Source organism: Ursus maritimus, unplaced genomic scaffold (genome assembly GCF_017311325.1).
Source record: "Ursus maritimus isolate PB19 unplaced genomic scaffold, ASM1731132v1 scaffold_18, whole genome shotgun sequence".
NCBI classification, from domain to species: Eukaryota; Metazoa; Chordata; class Mammalia; order Carnivora; family Ursidae; genus Ursus; species Ursus maritimus.
Window position 1 is genome coordinate 48,219,169 of NW_024424230.1, and position 16,598 is coordinate 48,235,766.

The window sequence follows — 16,598 nt, forward strand, 5'->3', positions numbered from 1 at the left end:
AAAATCTGATCTTATGAAAATTTTTATAGGAACTTTAAGAAAATAATATTAGCTGTTTTTTTTTTACTGTTGTTATACTGCTGCTAACTAAAGAACATATGACATGTATTTATTTTTCCCCAAAGGAAAAAAAAAACAGTCATTTGAAAGAGTACTTTGAAAAACAACACATGCTTTTCCCCAAAGCAAGATCAAATCGTATGAACTTTTTCATGTATTCGTACCAAGAGAAAGTCTAGCTTGTGTTCATCTGTACCTATACACCTATAAAGTGATAGGGAGGAAAATCCTCTTTGAAATTAATCATGAGTATTTTTCTGTGACTTACTAGGATATATCAGGTTCTTGTAACAGTCCTGTGTAGTAGTTACTGTAATTATCTTTGTTTTACAGATGAGAGCATTGAGGCTGTGAGGGGCTAATAACTTGCTAAGATCATGAGACTGTTAAGTGTTCTAGATTAGAATATGACTCTATGTCCTTTTGAGAGAATACTATTTACATAGAAATATTTTTCTTTTTTACAAGATTAATGTCTCATTTTTGTTTCTTCATTCTGTACTCCCTAACATTTCTTGGATCCTCACTTAATCATTTATCTTCTATAAATTTATATCTCTTCTACCTACCAGTATTCCATTAAGTTTAGGTTCTAATCATGCAGGTTTCTAATCTTTCTCCTTTCTTTTGGCCATTATTTGTTCATTTTCCATTAACTTTTTTTCTTTTCTTTTCTTTTCTTTTTTTTTTTTTTTTTTTTTTAGGGAGAGAGTGTGCACACTTAGGGAGAGTGTGGGGGATGGGGAGGGCAGAGGAAAAGGGAGAGAGAATCTTGAACAGGCTCCATGCCCAGGCTCAGTCTCAGAACCCTGAGCTCATGACCAGAGCCAAAATCAAAAGTCAAAGGCTTAACTGACTGAGCCACCCAGGCGCCCCTCCATTAATTTTTCTACCCACTAGAAGCTGGTTTATGCCATTCTATTTAAGATCGATAGTGACCTTTTCATTTTAATTTTCCAAAGAGTCTCATCCCAGTTTCTCCTCTGGGCCTAGATGGTCTAATGTATACTTCTACTACAATCTCTTGTCTCGGGTGTCTACAGGTATTGTAGTTGTTTTACAGCTTTTATGAGCAATGCCCACTGCTTTTTTTTGCCTGTGTTCCAAGTTATGCAAAACAGATGAGGTCCTTGCCTTAGTCTTTCAGGCATTCCCCAGACAGTTTAGAACAGATATTTGCAATAATTTACCAGTATGGTTTTACCCTGCTTCCTCTGATTCAAGATGGGGGAAGTGGGAACCAATCTGCTGCCTGCTCAAGACTAAGCTTGCCCCAATTTGGAGGAAGTGGGATAAGAGTGAGTAAAAATGTCACAAAACTTTCTACCATTTGAAGATGGTTTTTACTTAATTGGATGTTTGCTTGACTGCTCTAAACCTTTGGTTGTTTTTCTAAGTTGCTGCAAAGTTGGTTCAGAGAGCTTCTGGGATTTTTTTGTTCTATTTTGTTTCAGTGGGGGATGAGAGCTTGGAGCTTACTAATCCACCATTTTGTTGATTTTCAATACTAACTTTTTAAAAACAATTGTAGTAAAATATATATAATATGAAACTTAGCATTTAAATTATTTTTGAGGGTACACTTCAGTGGCATTAAGTATATTCACATTGCTGTGCAACCATCTAACCATCTTAAACCATATTTAATTACAAATTATTTGGCTGCTTCTGCGTTTTTCATTCTATTTGACTTCTCTGTGGCATTTTACTCTGCTTTTAAGTTATAGAGTTATCTAAGCTTTTGTGATGCTATTATATTCCTTTCACCTCTCTGACTGCTTGTTAGCCATTTTTGCTCTGCTTACCTCTCAGATGTTAATGTTTCCCAGGGTGCTATTCTTTACTCTTTTTCCATTCTCCCATTATTTATACTCACTGAGTAGTTGGATCTGTTTTCGTGGATGTAAGTGTGTTCTCATGACATACAAATTTGTATCACAGTCCAACCACTTTGTTGAACTCATACTCATTTTTAACTCCCATCTCGTTATCCGTAAAGTGGTACTTAACATTTGTGTATCTAAAATATTTATCTTTCCAAAATATATTATCTGCCTTGGTTAATGAAGTCACCACTCACCTAAAATAGAAGATATACAATTATTTTTCTAAGTCACATAACCATTCTTAACGCTTTCTGTTTCTCTTTTGGTCACTCACCAGGTTCTTTTGTTTCTAATGCTCCATTCTTGTTGCTCCAATTTATTTTTTTTATGATTTTTAAAAAAAATTTTAAAGATATTATTTATTTGTGAGAGAGTAAGAGCACAAGTAGGGTGAGCTGGGAGCCCAGTGTGGTGCTAGATCCCAGAACCCCACGATCATGACCTGAGCTGAAGGCAGACGCTTAACCAACTGAGCCACCCAGGCTCCCCCTTGTTGCTTCAATTTAGATCAGACTTTAATCTTCTTGTGTTTTTGTTACCATAGTATCCTCCTAATACCTAATTTCTGTACCTGTTTCTTCCTATTCAAAGTTATCATCTTTATCCTTGCCAGGCTTTAGTAAAATAAAAACCAGTTGTGTCACTCACTCTCTTTCCCCCCAAAATTCCTGTGGTAAACGGGTATCAGAAGATAAATACCCAGATTCTTAGCCTGGTATGTTATACCTTTAACGCATATTCTGTAACTCATCTTCACAGCTTTGTCTCTTGCGTTTCCTTCTTCTTACCCTTCTACAACCAGAGCATCCTATTCTCTTTTTCTGAATTCTCCTTGCCTTTCCTCTCTCCTAGATTGCCTTGCCTGCCTCTATCTTATTCCTTCTTAATTCTGTTTTTAAGGATCAGCTCAAATTTCATCTCTTCCTTGAAGCCCAGTTTGGTTAAACTGTCCTTCTCTGTTCATGTAGTAAGTACCTAGTTATAACACTGAGGATCTTGTAGTACTACTTTTTCTACCTAACCAATGAGCTCCCGAATACAGGAAGTATTTATTATTATTACTATTGCTACTATTATGTCTGTTTTCTTATAGAGGAGAAAGGAGACCTATAAATAATTACAATATAACAGATAACAGCAGTTCCTATAATAGGGAGCACATAGGAGGTCATTATTTATATTTTCTTAGGGTGTTGGGGAAAGAGCACAGAGTAAGCAACATTTGAAGCAGTTTGAATATAAGTACTGTTCACATTCCAGCTGGAGAAAAGAGCAAGTGTAAGGGCAGTAGGGTAGAGTGAGCATGACCTATTTGGTAAATAGCTGGAGCACGCTGTGGCCCAAGCCTAGATACTTGCATGTAGAGAAAATGAGGCTGGAAAGGTATAGCTGAAGGCTGATTGGAAAGAGCCATTGTATGTTTTACTAAGTATTTAGAATACATAAGTTTTTTGCACTGTACTTGTCCTGGGGAGTATTGGCATGTATGTAGTAATGTCACACTAGTTAAATAGATTTTAATCATATTTAATATCAGAAGTTGTTAAAATTTTCTGAGGAAATTCTGTTTTCATTTTCATATCAGTGCTTAATTTTGAGAAATTCCTTCCCTCTTTACCTAGTGAAGAGATCAAAGTATACCCAGACATTTTCTTTAAATGGTATATTGTCTGTTATCAAAACATCCTGTCCATCAAACAAATTGAAAGATATACCATGTTCATGGATTGGAAGAATTAGTATTGTTAAAGTGTTCACACTACCCAAAGCAATCTATAGATTCAATGCAATCCCTTTCAAAATACCAATAGCAATTTTTTTTTTTCAGAACTAGTACAAACAATCCAAAAATTTGTATGGAACCACAAAAGACTCAAATAGCCAAAGCAGTCTTGAGGAAGAAAACCAAAGCTGGACATATTATAATCCCAGATTGCAAGATATATACTACAAAGCTGTAGTGATTAAAACAGTATGGTACTGGAACAAAAATAGAAAGATCAGTGGAACAGATAGAGAGCTCAGAAGTAAGGCCATGCCTGTATGCTCAGTTAATCAACAACTGAGGAGGCAAGAATATACAATGGGGAAAAGACAGTCTTTTCAGTAAACGGTGCTGGGGAAACTGGACAGCTACATGCAAAAGAATGAAGCTGGACTTTTCCTTACACTGTACACAAAAATAAACTCAAAATGGATTAACGACCTAAACGTGAGACATGAAACTATAAAACTCCTAAAGAAAATATAGGCAATAATCTCTTGGACTTTGGCCTTAGAGCGTATTTATGGATATGTCTCCTCAGGCAAAGGAAATAAAAGTAGAAATGAACTATTGGGACTACACCAAAATAAAAAGGAAAGGAAACCAGCAACAAAACAAAAAGGCAAGGTAGTAAATGGGAGAAGACATTTGCAAATGATATATCCAATAAGGGGTTAATATCCAAAATATATAAAGAACATAAAAAAACCCAGTCTGATTTAAAAAGGGGCAGAGTATGTGAATAAACATTTTCCCAGAGAAACCATGCATTCACTAATCATCAGGGAAGTGCAAATCAAAACCACAATGAGGTATCATCTCATACTAGTCAGAATAGCTAGTATCAGCTAAACAAGAAAAAATAAGTATTGGTGAGGATGTGGAGAAAAGGGAACCCTCATGCCACACTATTGGTGGGAATGTAAATTGGTGCCGCCACTGTGGAAAACAGAATGGCAATTCCTCAAAAAATTAAAAATAGGATTACCATATGATCCAGTATTTCTGCTACTGGATATTTACCTAAAGAAAATGAGGGTCACCTGGGTGGCTTAGTCAGTTGAGCATCTGACTCTTGATCTCAGCTCAGGTCTTGATCTCAGGGTCATGAGTTCGAGTACCATGTTGGGCTCCATGCTTGGCATGGAGCCTACTTAAAAAAGAAAAAAGGAAATGAAACATTCTTTTGAAAAGATAAATGTACTCCTATGTTTATTGCATCATTATTTGTAGTAGGCATGATATGGAAGCAACCCATGTGTCCATTTGTAGATGAATGGGTAAAGAAGATGTGATAACACACACACACACACACACACACACACACACACACACACCTTGGCATGTTACTCAGCCATTAAAAAGAATGAGATCTTGCCATCTGTGACAACATGGATGGACTTAGAGGGTAGCATGCTAAGCAAAATAGGTCAAAGACAAATACTTTATGATTTCACTTATATGTGGAATCTGAAAAACAAAGTAAGTGCAAAAAGACTCTTAAATATACAGAACAAACTCTAGTGAGTCCCAGAGGGAAGGTGGGTAGGGGGAACGGGTGAAACAGATGAAGGGGATTAAGAAGCACAGATTTCCAATTATAAAATAAATAAGTCACAGAGATAAAAAGTATAGCATAGGGTTTGACATCAGTCTTTTAGTACCAAGGGTAGCCTGTTGTAGAAGTAGTTTGGTTTTCAGAGACCCTGGTTTTACTGCCATAATTTTAACGGTGTTTTTGGTAGTTTCTTAAAAAAAAAAAAAAAAGGTCTAGGTTTAGAATAGTAACCAGTTAGATTTTCAGATTTTACTTAAAAATGAATGCTTTTTACACATAGTATATCTTGTTTTCCTCCTGCCATTATATTTCCTGTCTTACAACAAATGTATTATTACTAATGGATTTGATCCTAAATGATATTTTACAAAGAAGTCTTACTTTTGTAATTCAAAATTATCCAGAGAACTAAAGTTTGTAACAGTGTTTAGTTGAATAATTTTCTCCTGCTGCTTCTTTTGCTTAAGTTCTGTTGTGAGATCTTTTCCTTATGATAACAACAGTGCTTCTTAGGAAATGTGAAATGTTTGTTCCTTAGATATTGTAAAATGTTAAATTTGTAATTAATTATGCCTTCCTTTATCTGTTTGTTTGAAAGTACTTCTCCAATGTGAGTAGCCTCTTTCAAAATATACTGCTATAACTGGTCTACTCTCATTGTTTAACTATGAGTAGTAAAAAATTTAATTATTGTAATTCTTTGACATTGGTTCCTCTCTTATGTGTCCTTTCCTCTTCGGTTCTTAAATTGATGATTAAACTATATAATGGAATGTTGTGAAAGTAGAGGGTAGCTTTCCTTCAGCCTAAATAATAAAATTAAGTGAAGGAGCAGTAGGACTACATGCTTTGGCTATTACTCCTTGTAAATTGTTTTTTGCACTTGGAGGAACGTTAATTTCTGTTAAGATCCTGAGTTCTGGTACTAGAATTTGGACTTCAGAAAGTGGGGAAGTCTTATTCATTATTTACAGAACTTTAGAGTGTTGGATAAAAGTCAGAATTCCTTGCCCCAATTTATGGTTGGAAATAGTCCTCGTGTAACTTAACCCACTGCATGAAAGTGGAAGCCTGTGTCCCTCTCCTCCACCACAGTGTCTTGACTCCCCATAGCCTCTGTTTTGTATATGCTTTAGATTACACTTGTTGTTCTTATTTCTCTGATAAAAGGCATATAAATTTTGCTTATGGATGATCCTGAAAAACCATATGTTATCTCATACTCTACTATAAAATTAAAAGTGTATGATTATAGGTCCAGACACCTAGTTACCATATACAATTAGTGGAGACATCAAGTTTTCCATTAACAAGTGGCCAAGCAAAAAGTCAGGTACCTGATGTTAAAAAAAAAAATCATGGATGGGGATTACTATGTTGGAAAAGGATTTATAACATAGTGACCTAAGATTTACTCTTAGAGTTTTATGACTGCATGACTAAAACGTCTGTTTTTCTCTTTATGTCATTTCTAGCAATAGTGAGACTAATTTGTAAAACTTTCAAATGTCAGAGAAATAAAAGGAGGAGGAGGTGGGACCATTAAGGGTCACTTTACATACTTCACTCATTTAATTCTCATAAATCCATTATGAGTTGTAGGAAGTAATTATCCTCATTTTACAAAAGAGAAAACCTCAGAAAGGTTATTTGACTTGTCCTGCCAATAGTAGCATGCAAATATACTATGTTTTTTTCTTTAAAATGCTTTGCTTTATATCTTCATGGTTGAATTCTTTTGACCCATCTGGAATTCATTTTATTATTAAGCCTGACTCAAAAATCATTCATCTCCATAGTTATGTCCAGTTACACAAACAACATTTACCAAAGAGTGACACTTTTGTCAGCCCCATCTTGCCCCTGTCCTTACTGTTGAATGGGCAATTCTCTCACCCTTTCCGTGCAACAAGTCCCTATAACTTATGCATTGGTTAGTGCTATTTCAGTTCGGTGACATTTATTGAGCCCTTGCTATGTATTTTAGTTAGGATGCTTTAAGTTATAAGAAATAGAAAATCCAATGCAGTTGAATCAGACAATTCATTATCTCAGGCATGGGTAGAGTGGTTCCAGAGTAGATTAATTCAGTGATTGAACAGACATTGTCAGGGACCCAGGTTCCTTCCATCCTTGGCTCTGTTGCTCTCATTGTGCTTGGCTTTGTCTTCTAGCAACTTCTCTGAGTCTGCAAGATGGCTGCTGTTGTTTAGGTGTCACATACAGACATGACAATTTCTTTTGAAAGGAAGATATTTCTTACGTGTATAACTTTTTAAGAGAGAAGAAACTTTCCCCCCAGAATCCTTCTGTAGGTTTTCCCTCATGTCTCATGTGACAGATTATTACCATGTTCCTGTACTTAAAGTGAACACTGGCAAGAGTAATGGGTCACGGTGTTGGGTTTAGATTAGACTGTTTAGAACCAACCTCCTGAAGCTGAGGAAGGTCTTTCCACTCCTTGAAGGAAGCTCATGGAGGAAGTTGGGTGGCTTGAACAAAATCACAGTTAAATTAGGAAGGTCTAAGGGGGAAATAATTGTCGAATTAGGAGAGCCAATAGTCTTATCTACTATATTATGAGTAAAATGTGATGCTCAATTCTGGGGCTTACCTTACTCAAGGCATTTGAAATCTAGCTTGAAGACTGAAGTAAAAAATAACTCTAAGACAAGGGGAACTGTTAGTTTTTATAGGTAGTTTAAGGAAGGTCGTGCAGAAGAGGGAGCAGTGGTGTAATAAAACAGGTTTGAGTCCTAGCTAGTGTCCTTTCTAGTCATAATTAGAAGAATGACTTGTAGTTTTCTATTAATTTTTGAACAGTACAGCTTGAGTTTAAATAGACATATTTATTCTCAATTCCTAACTTCATTTTTAAGAGATTCAGGATTTTTTTCAATCATGTTTTTATCATGGTTATGTTATATCTTAAACTACTAAACTAAGAGTTAGCATTTTGACTTTGATACGGCTTACCAGCTAGTATTGGGACAAGTCAGTTAATATTTTTGATCGCTATTTGATAAGGTCATTCAACAAGGTAATTTTTGAGGTTCTTTTGTACCTAACATTTAGTAATTTAAAAAAACTTTTGTGGAATAAGATTGGAAGCAGTTGTTTTCGATACATTTACCAAAGAGAGCATATGAGTAAAATTTAGTACATATTTCTCCTACTTTTTAATGTTTCATTTGATACTGGAAAACAATTTAAGCTATTATAATTTAGTTATGAATCTTTTAAAATTTGCAAGTGTCTTTGGAAGTAGATGTTTACCAGGAACTCTTAAAATAAGTTATTATAAAATATAATAATATTTGAGATTATTTTCCAGACAACTTTAAGGTACTAAAATTTTGCCTAAAATTTTTCTTGTGTCATCAGTAGTACTTGGACTACTCTCTAGTCTAATTTTGGGGAGTGACCCAATGCACTGAAACTTTAAGAAAAATATTTCTTGAATAATGTAATGCCATTGCTGTTGAGCATAAAAATCACTAGCTTAATGTACATTTTATGCCTACTTGTTTAGTTATTGCGCAAGGTGCTGTGGGAAAAAATGAGATATTAACTGTGGTTTCTGCTTTAAAGAACTTAAAGGTCTTTTAAAAAAATCATTTAAGTTATCTTTTCCTAGAAAATAGAGAGTTCACATATTTATTGGTTTGGTTTTCCTTTTTTTTAAAAGATTATTTATTTATTTATTTATTTATTTATTTATTTATTTAGTAGAGAGAGCAGGAGAGGAGGGAGGGTTAGAGGGAGAAGCGGACTCCCCACTGAGCAGGGCGCCTGGATGCTGGGACTCCAGGACTGTGACCTGAGCTGAAGGCAGTTGCTTAACAGCCCAAGGCACCCAGGCACCCTTGGTTTGGTTTTCCAATTTAGAATAGACCAAGCATCAGCTGGTCTTCCTAAACATCGTGTTTTCATGAAAAGTTCTTATCTTTTTTTCTGTAAAAAGAATTAACAGAAATATTCAAATTGCTTAGAAGACTCTAGGAAATGTATCTTAAAGATAGATACATTTGCATTAATGGAAGAGCTTTTTCTTCAGATCTGCACAGACTGAATTTTGAAAAGCCACTAATTGGGTGGGTTTGTCTCTTCAAGCAATCAACAGCATTAGTATTATTACCTGTTTTTCCATGTTCAATTTCCAACTCATGCAATACTATATTTTTTAAAGATTTTATTTATTTATTAGAGAGAGAGAATAAGCAGGGAGGAGGGTCAGAGGGAGAGGGAGAAGCAAATTCCCCACTGAGCAGGGAGCCCGATAAAGGACTCTATCCCAGGACCCTGGGATCATGACCCGAGCCAAAGGCAGATGCCACCCAGGTGCCTGCACTGATATATTTTAAAGCATGTTTAAATTTGACTCTGCTTTCTGGTTTCCTAGGGAAATATATTAAGTACTTGTATTCTAAAATAACTGAGTGATCACACTTATCCTCTGGCTTTAATTTTTCCTTCAGCCTTTGGTGAACATGACTGTACAGGGTCTGCAGAAAGTGTGTCTTCCTCTGTTGCCTATGTTTTTATTCTTGGGCTTAGCTGAATTTCCCCAGCTAAATAAAATGAAGATTACTTGGGATTATCTGAATGTTCCTCCTGCTCCTGCCATAAGACATAAACTGCTCCTGCCATAAGATATAAACTGAATAGATACATTCCTATTCAACACTGATTGGTACACCTTCACATTGTCCTGCACTTGCTTAGATAATATTTAAAAATCCACTTAAAAGTAAAAGCCATGTTTGTCCTTTACTAATGGTTGTCCTATAAAGTGCTTCAAAGAAAGAAAGAGACTCTTATGAAAACCCAGTGTGTTTTTGTAATTAAAAAATGTATCTAAATGCAGAATTTATTTTATACTAAACATCACATTTTAGGCACTAACGTTTAGCTCCTACCTTGTAAAATACTGATAGTCACAAATACAGTCCATTTGTTTTTGATGAGTGTGAAATAAGGATAAATGTAGTAGTCAGGGTAATGAAAGTAAAATTTCATGCCCTTAGGAGGGAAAGGGCATGCGTTGAAGTCATGTGTAGCCAGTTTGTGGTGATTTTGCTCCTGGGCAATTTAGAAGGTCAAAAATCTATATATGAAATAAATAAAAACAAATTTTATCTTTTTGTGGTACCCATGTAACCTTGTAGAAGGTGTTAAATGAATGCAGGGTATATGAGTGAGGGCAAATTAAATGTTAAAGCATATGTTTTGTTCTTTACTCGTAAAAAAGGAAAGTGTTCATAGTGTGATCCAAAAAACTAACTGTTTGTTTGTTTATTTGTTTAGGATGGATTGGATGCTTTGGTATATGATTTGGATTTTCCTGCCTTAAGAAAAAACAAAAATATTGACAACTTTTTAAGCAGATGTAAGTAATTTTTTGTGGAGGTTAATGACAGACTGTATATAACAAAGTCTTCACTTAGATAAAATCAAGCCCATCTTTTTTTTTTCTTCTTCTGTCTACTCTGGTTATTTCATCTAAAATTCCTACATAAAATGAGCAGGAAATAGGAAAGAAACATTATTAATTAGTTTATTAATTTGAGTGCCTAGCAGGAGAATATTTTATAAAATATTTTGCAGAAAAAGGAATGAAAAGTAATGGCTGAAATAATTATGTTAAAATAATAATATACATACATGCCCCTGAATTTCAATAGTGTTATATTTATCCTCTATTTTTCTTTTGTAAATCATCAGCTATTCATTTTAATACCTCCAGGTAAGAGCAGATTGCACATGAAAAGCCCTCCTACCATTGAGATGAGAATTTTCTCCATGAAAGCTGGCTTATAAGCTTTACAGATTTTCTTTTCTAAAAGCCTTTTTAGATTTTGATATTAAGATTTTATCGTTTAAAATTTAATTACAGAGGGGCGCCTGGGTGGCACAGCGGTTAAGCGTCTGCCTTCAGCTCAGGGCGTGATCCCGGCGTTATGGGATCGAGCCCCACATCAGGCTCCTTCGCTATGAGCCTGCTTCTTCCTCTCCCACTCCCCCTGCTTGTGTTCCCTCTCTCGCTGGCTGTCTCTATTTCTGTCAAATAAATAAAATCTTTAAAAAAAAAATTTAATTACAGAATTTTTTAAGATAGTTTCAAACTTTTAATCTTAAAAAACGATAATAAAATTTAAATCATAAAATCTTTCCCACTCCATTTCTTTATTTCTGTTCCTGAACTGTACATAGTGATACATTTGGGTTGGGCTGGTTTTAGTGTTACTCATTTTTGGTTGCATATGTTTCATTAGAAAAGTTTATTTTTCTAGTCAAATCTTTTTACTTTGTTGTATTTATTGTTTTTACACTTTGAAATCTTGCCTCAGAATTTTACCTATCAATTTAATTTTTTTAAGTGTCTCGGTTTTTTATAAAAATATTTATTCAACCAAATTTTATTTTGGGATTGGTGCCAGAACCTGAATTGGGAACTTTTTAACTATAAATTTTCTTAATTTCTCACATCTTACTGAAATTACAGGAGAATTTTATTACTGTTTACATTTGTTTACCAACCTACTTAAAAATAGAGCAAAAGAACTAAAATGGTGGAGAATCTTGACCATTTCTTAGATGAGAGGCAAAGAATAAATGCTCATTGGTGCAAGGGAGGGGCTGTGTGATTTTGTAAAGTGGACAGCAAGGATTGGAACACACGCTTTCTTAATTTATTACTCATTTTATTATGCAACATTACTGCTTTCATAATATAAGTATGCCTTTTTATTACATTTTAAAATAGAAATATCAATAGCCACAGTAGAAATAAGTAAAATAAAATGAAAGTATAAAGCCTAAAGTAAACTTTAACTGATAAACCTATATAGTTTAGTTTTTAAATTGGAAACAAGTACAGAGAGTAACATAACAAAATTTTGCCAAATTATAGCATTATGTGAAAATTGTGACGAAGGAAGTTTTATACCAGGATTGCAATGTAAAGTTAGTTCGAGTTTCAAAAATCAATTAGTGTAATTTACCATATTAACATATTAAAAAAGAAAATTCATAATATCATCTTAGGAGATAAGAAAAAGCATTTGATAAAATTCAGTATCCGTTTTTGATTAAAAAATATATCTCTACAAACTAGGAATTGAAAGAAACTTCCTTACAGTGATAAAGAGAATCTACAAAAAACCAACAGTTAGATTGTATTTGATTGTGTATGACTAAATGCTTCCCTCTAAGGTTGGAAAACGGCAAGTCTCTTCATATTACCACTTTCATTCAACATTGTCCTGGAAGTTCTAGACAGTGCAGGGTAAAATAAAGAAAAATCATACAGATTTAAAAAGGAAGAAGTAAAAAAGTTTTTATTCAGACAGCATGCTTTTATGTATACAAAAATCTCAAGATTCTACTCAAAAAGCTGTAACTAATTAAGTTCAGTAAGACCGCAAATTAGATTAATATGCAGAAAGCAATTGTACTTCTATATATTAGCAACAACCAATTTGAAGTTGCTATAACAAATAGAGCACCATTTACAATAGAAGCAAAAACATGACAAATTTAAGGATAAATTTGACAAAATATGTATGACTTATATACTGAAAACTACATAATATTACTGAAATTATAGAAGACCTAAAAAAGAACAAGAGTAGATATTCAATGTTCATGGATTGCACAATTCAATAATAAAATGGTACGAGTCTCCATGTTATAAATAGAATCCGTATATTCTCAGAGACTAAGAAGGTTTTTGTGTGTGTGTGTGTGTGTTTTTTTTTTTTTGTATGAAGTGACTGGCAATTCTAAAATTCATATGAAAATAAAGGATCTGGAATAGCCAAAGCAATTTGGGAAAGTAAGAACAAACCTGGAGAACTAACACTATAGGATTTTCAAGATCAAGACTGTATAATACTAATGAAATAATAAACATAAATAAATGGAACAAAATAGAGAATCCAGAAATAGACCCATACATACACAGTCAACTTATTTTCAGCAAAGGTGACAAGGTAATTCAGAATTCGAACCTTACTTCACACCATATACAAAAAGTAACTCAAAATTTTTCATAGACTAGACTTAAGAGCTAAAACAGCAGTTGTAGAAGAAAATACAGAAAGTATTTGTGACTGGTTAGGCAAGACTTTCTTAGATGGGACACAAATAACACAAACCACTTTTAAAAGAAGATAGATTTAGGCTTCATCAAAATTCAAAACTTTTTCTCTTCAGGAGATATTGCTAGGAAAATGAAAATATGTGCCATAGACTGGGAGAAAATAATTGCAAAACATGTGAAAGGGGAAAGAATAGTCTTTTCAACAAATGCTGCTCAGACAACTAGATATCTGTATGTAAAAGAATGAAGTTGGATTCCAACCTTACACCATATACAAGATTAATTCAGAATATAAGAACCAAACTATAAAACTCTTAGAAGAAAATGTTGGCATAAATCTTCATGCTCTTGAATTAGTAAGTTTCTTAGATAAAATACCTTAAGTACAAGCAACTAGAGAAAAATAAATAAAATGGACATCATCAAAATTAAAAACTTTTGTGCTTCAAAGGGCACTATCAAGAGAATGAAAAGATAACCCACAGAATGGGAGAAAATATCGTATACCCGATAAAGGAGTGGTATATAGAATATATAAGTAAGTCTTACAAGTCAACAATAAAAAGATAGCCCAATTTAAAAATGAACAAGTGATTTGAATAGTCATTTCTCCAAAGAAGATACACAGTTGGCCAATATGCGGCTTGTTTAGTCATTGGATAGTTTCAGATTATGGCCACAATGAGATACTATTACACATGTATTAAAATAACTAAAAATTTAAAAACTGTCAAGTATATGTGAAAATGTGGAGCAACTGAACTCTGGCACATCGCTGGGTGGTTTGTAAAATAGTAAGGCACTCTGGAAAACAGTTTGACATTTTTTTAATAAACTTATATATGCATTTACTGTATGACCCAGGAATCCCACTTCTGGGCATTTATCCAAGAGAAACGAAAGCATGTGTCCACAAAGACCTCTGTGAGAATGTTTAAGGTGGCTTTATTCAAAATTGCTGTAAACTGGAAGCTACTTAAATGCCCATCAGTTGGTAATGGATAAACAAATTGTGTTACATCCACATAATAGAATATTTAACAGTAAAAAGGAGTAAATTAACTGGTATGTGCAGTAGCGTCAATAAATCTCAAAAGTATTGTGGTAGGTGGAAAAAGCCAGGCATAAAAGGGTATATACTGTATGATTCTGTTTGTAGGACATAACATTCCCCTTCAACTCAAGTTGTATTTATGTAATACTTCACACAAAGTAATAGATATTCATAGAAAGATAGGATTTTATATTCTGCTGAAATTCAATTATGTGGATATTTGTAGCTTTCATTGGTAAGTACATCAGATTTTTTTTTACTAAATGTGAGTGTTTAGCTTTGAATTGCTTTTTGCTGACAGATATCAGATACAGTGATGTAAGGATACACCTGGAACATGGGATAAAATCTTTCTCTTTAGTAATTCAGCTGAAGTCTCACTAGAGTGTAATAGCTTTAAAGCATAGCAGTTTGAAGTATTTTAAACTTGAGGCCTAACTAAATTACAAGCTGTTAATTTTCATCTCTTCGTGTTGAAGAGCGTTTACAGACTGAAAGGGAAATGAGAATCTGTGATCATTTGACTGAATAATTAGTTAAATATAAAGATTTGCTTTTCTGAACTCTGGGTACTCCTGAATAATAAGGACTACAAAGAAAATGTTTATCATCCTCACGTAACTAATAAAGATTTTAAGGTGAATATTAACTAGGCATTAGATCCAGATAAAATGGTGGGAGTTAGTCACATTTTAGAAGAAACATGTTTGGGGGAGTGCATTGGAAGGAGGAGAAAGGGAGAATTTGGGAACAGTGGTTATGACTGTATATGTTTGTAAACTATTATGAATGTCACTGAGATTTGGGGTACAGGATTCATAATTATGTTAGTAGAAAAGCAAACTTATTAAACAACTCTAACCAGTCTAAAAGAAGATAATAGAAGAGGGAAGAGCATTGTATGAGGAATTCCATGAATCTGAGAGTAAAAATGTGGTAGAGAGTGTTTGTTTGGATAAAAAATAAACAAACCCTGAAATGGTATTTTATGGTAGCATACTATAGCTTTCCTTATAGATTACAAAAGTGGCATATTAGCTCTGGGAGTGATCGTGGAGCAGCTGTCTACTTATAAAAGTATGTTAACAGTTGACAGACTTTTTATTTGCTTTGCCAATTATTTATTTATTGAGAAAATAATGAGAAAAATTAGCTTTTCTGAGTTTTGTTAGCATTTGGGATTTGATAGAGACCTTGAGACAAAGCATTCAGTTCCTTTTAGACCGGGTTTTCTCAGAAGTGGCACTGTTGACATTTTGGGCAGATAACTCTGTTATGGGGAGGAGCTGTCCTTTGCATTGTAGGATATTTAGTAGCATCCCTGCCTCTACCTTCTAGATGCCAGTAGCATACTCTTCTCCTTCCCTCATTGTGATAACCAAAAATGTCTCAAGACTTTGCCAAGTGTCGCCTGGGCATCAGAACTGCTCTCAGTTGAGAACTACTGCCTAAGACTTTATATTAATGAAGGAGAGAAATGCTGGGCACGGTCAGGCACATGCTCCAAGCTTAGGAGATTTAACCAAATTTATTTAAAAGATAAATTCTATTAATAGTGTGATTCCAGGTGAAGGATGAATTTCAAAAAGGGATAAATATAGGAAAGTTTTAGCTCAAGAAATCAGGGTTATTCCATAGAAGTTCTTAGTTCAGATTGGAAACAACCATATCAAGTATGAGTACATATCCAGAGATAAATGTGAAAGAGTAGTGTAAATACAAAAATTGGGTTAGGCCAAAAGCCTGTGATGAGCAAAGATTTGTGAGAAGTTCTCAAGAGAACAGAAGTAACTTCCCCCACTCATCCCTCTCCATTTAGAGTAATGGGTTGAAGATGTATGAGAAAGTGATGAATTTACTACACACCACTACCATTCATTCATTCATTTTTGAGAGAGCTGGGGGTGGTGGTGGGGAGGGGGAGAGAGAGAATTTCAGGCAGGCTCCACATCCAGTGTGGATCTCAAAGCGGGGCTTCATCCTACGACTCTGAGATCACGACCAGAGTGGAAACCTAGTGTCGGACGCCTAACCGACTGAGCCACCCAGGCGCCCTGTGAGACCATTTATTCTTGGCATATTTTTTTTCATGTCCAGTCACAAAAGACGAAGAATAAGACAGTGTTTTTCTTTAAAACTGTAGATCTTACCATCTTGTGAAGGGAAATACA

General features: G+C 34.4%; 1 protein-coding gene across 3 annotated transcripts in view; it reads left to right on the forward strand.

Moving 5' to 3' along the window:
• Positions 1 to 16,598, forward strand: part of ROCK1 (Rho associated coiled-coil containing protein kinase 1) — a 142,523-nt gene that overhangs the window by 26,219 nt on the left and 99,706 nt on the right. For all 3 annotated transcript variants that reach the window (XM_008690553.2, XM_040632674.1, XM_040632675.1), the window contains exon 2: positions 10,577 to 10,658. In XM_008690553.2, coding sequence (XP_008688775.2) covers positions 10,577 to 10,658 — 82 coding nt within the window. The remainder of the gene's footprint in view (positions 1 to 10,576; positions 10,659 to 16,598) is intronic.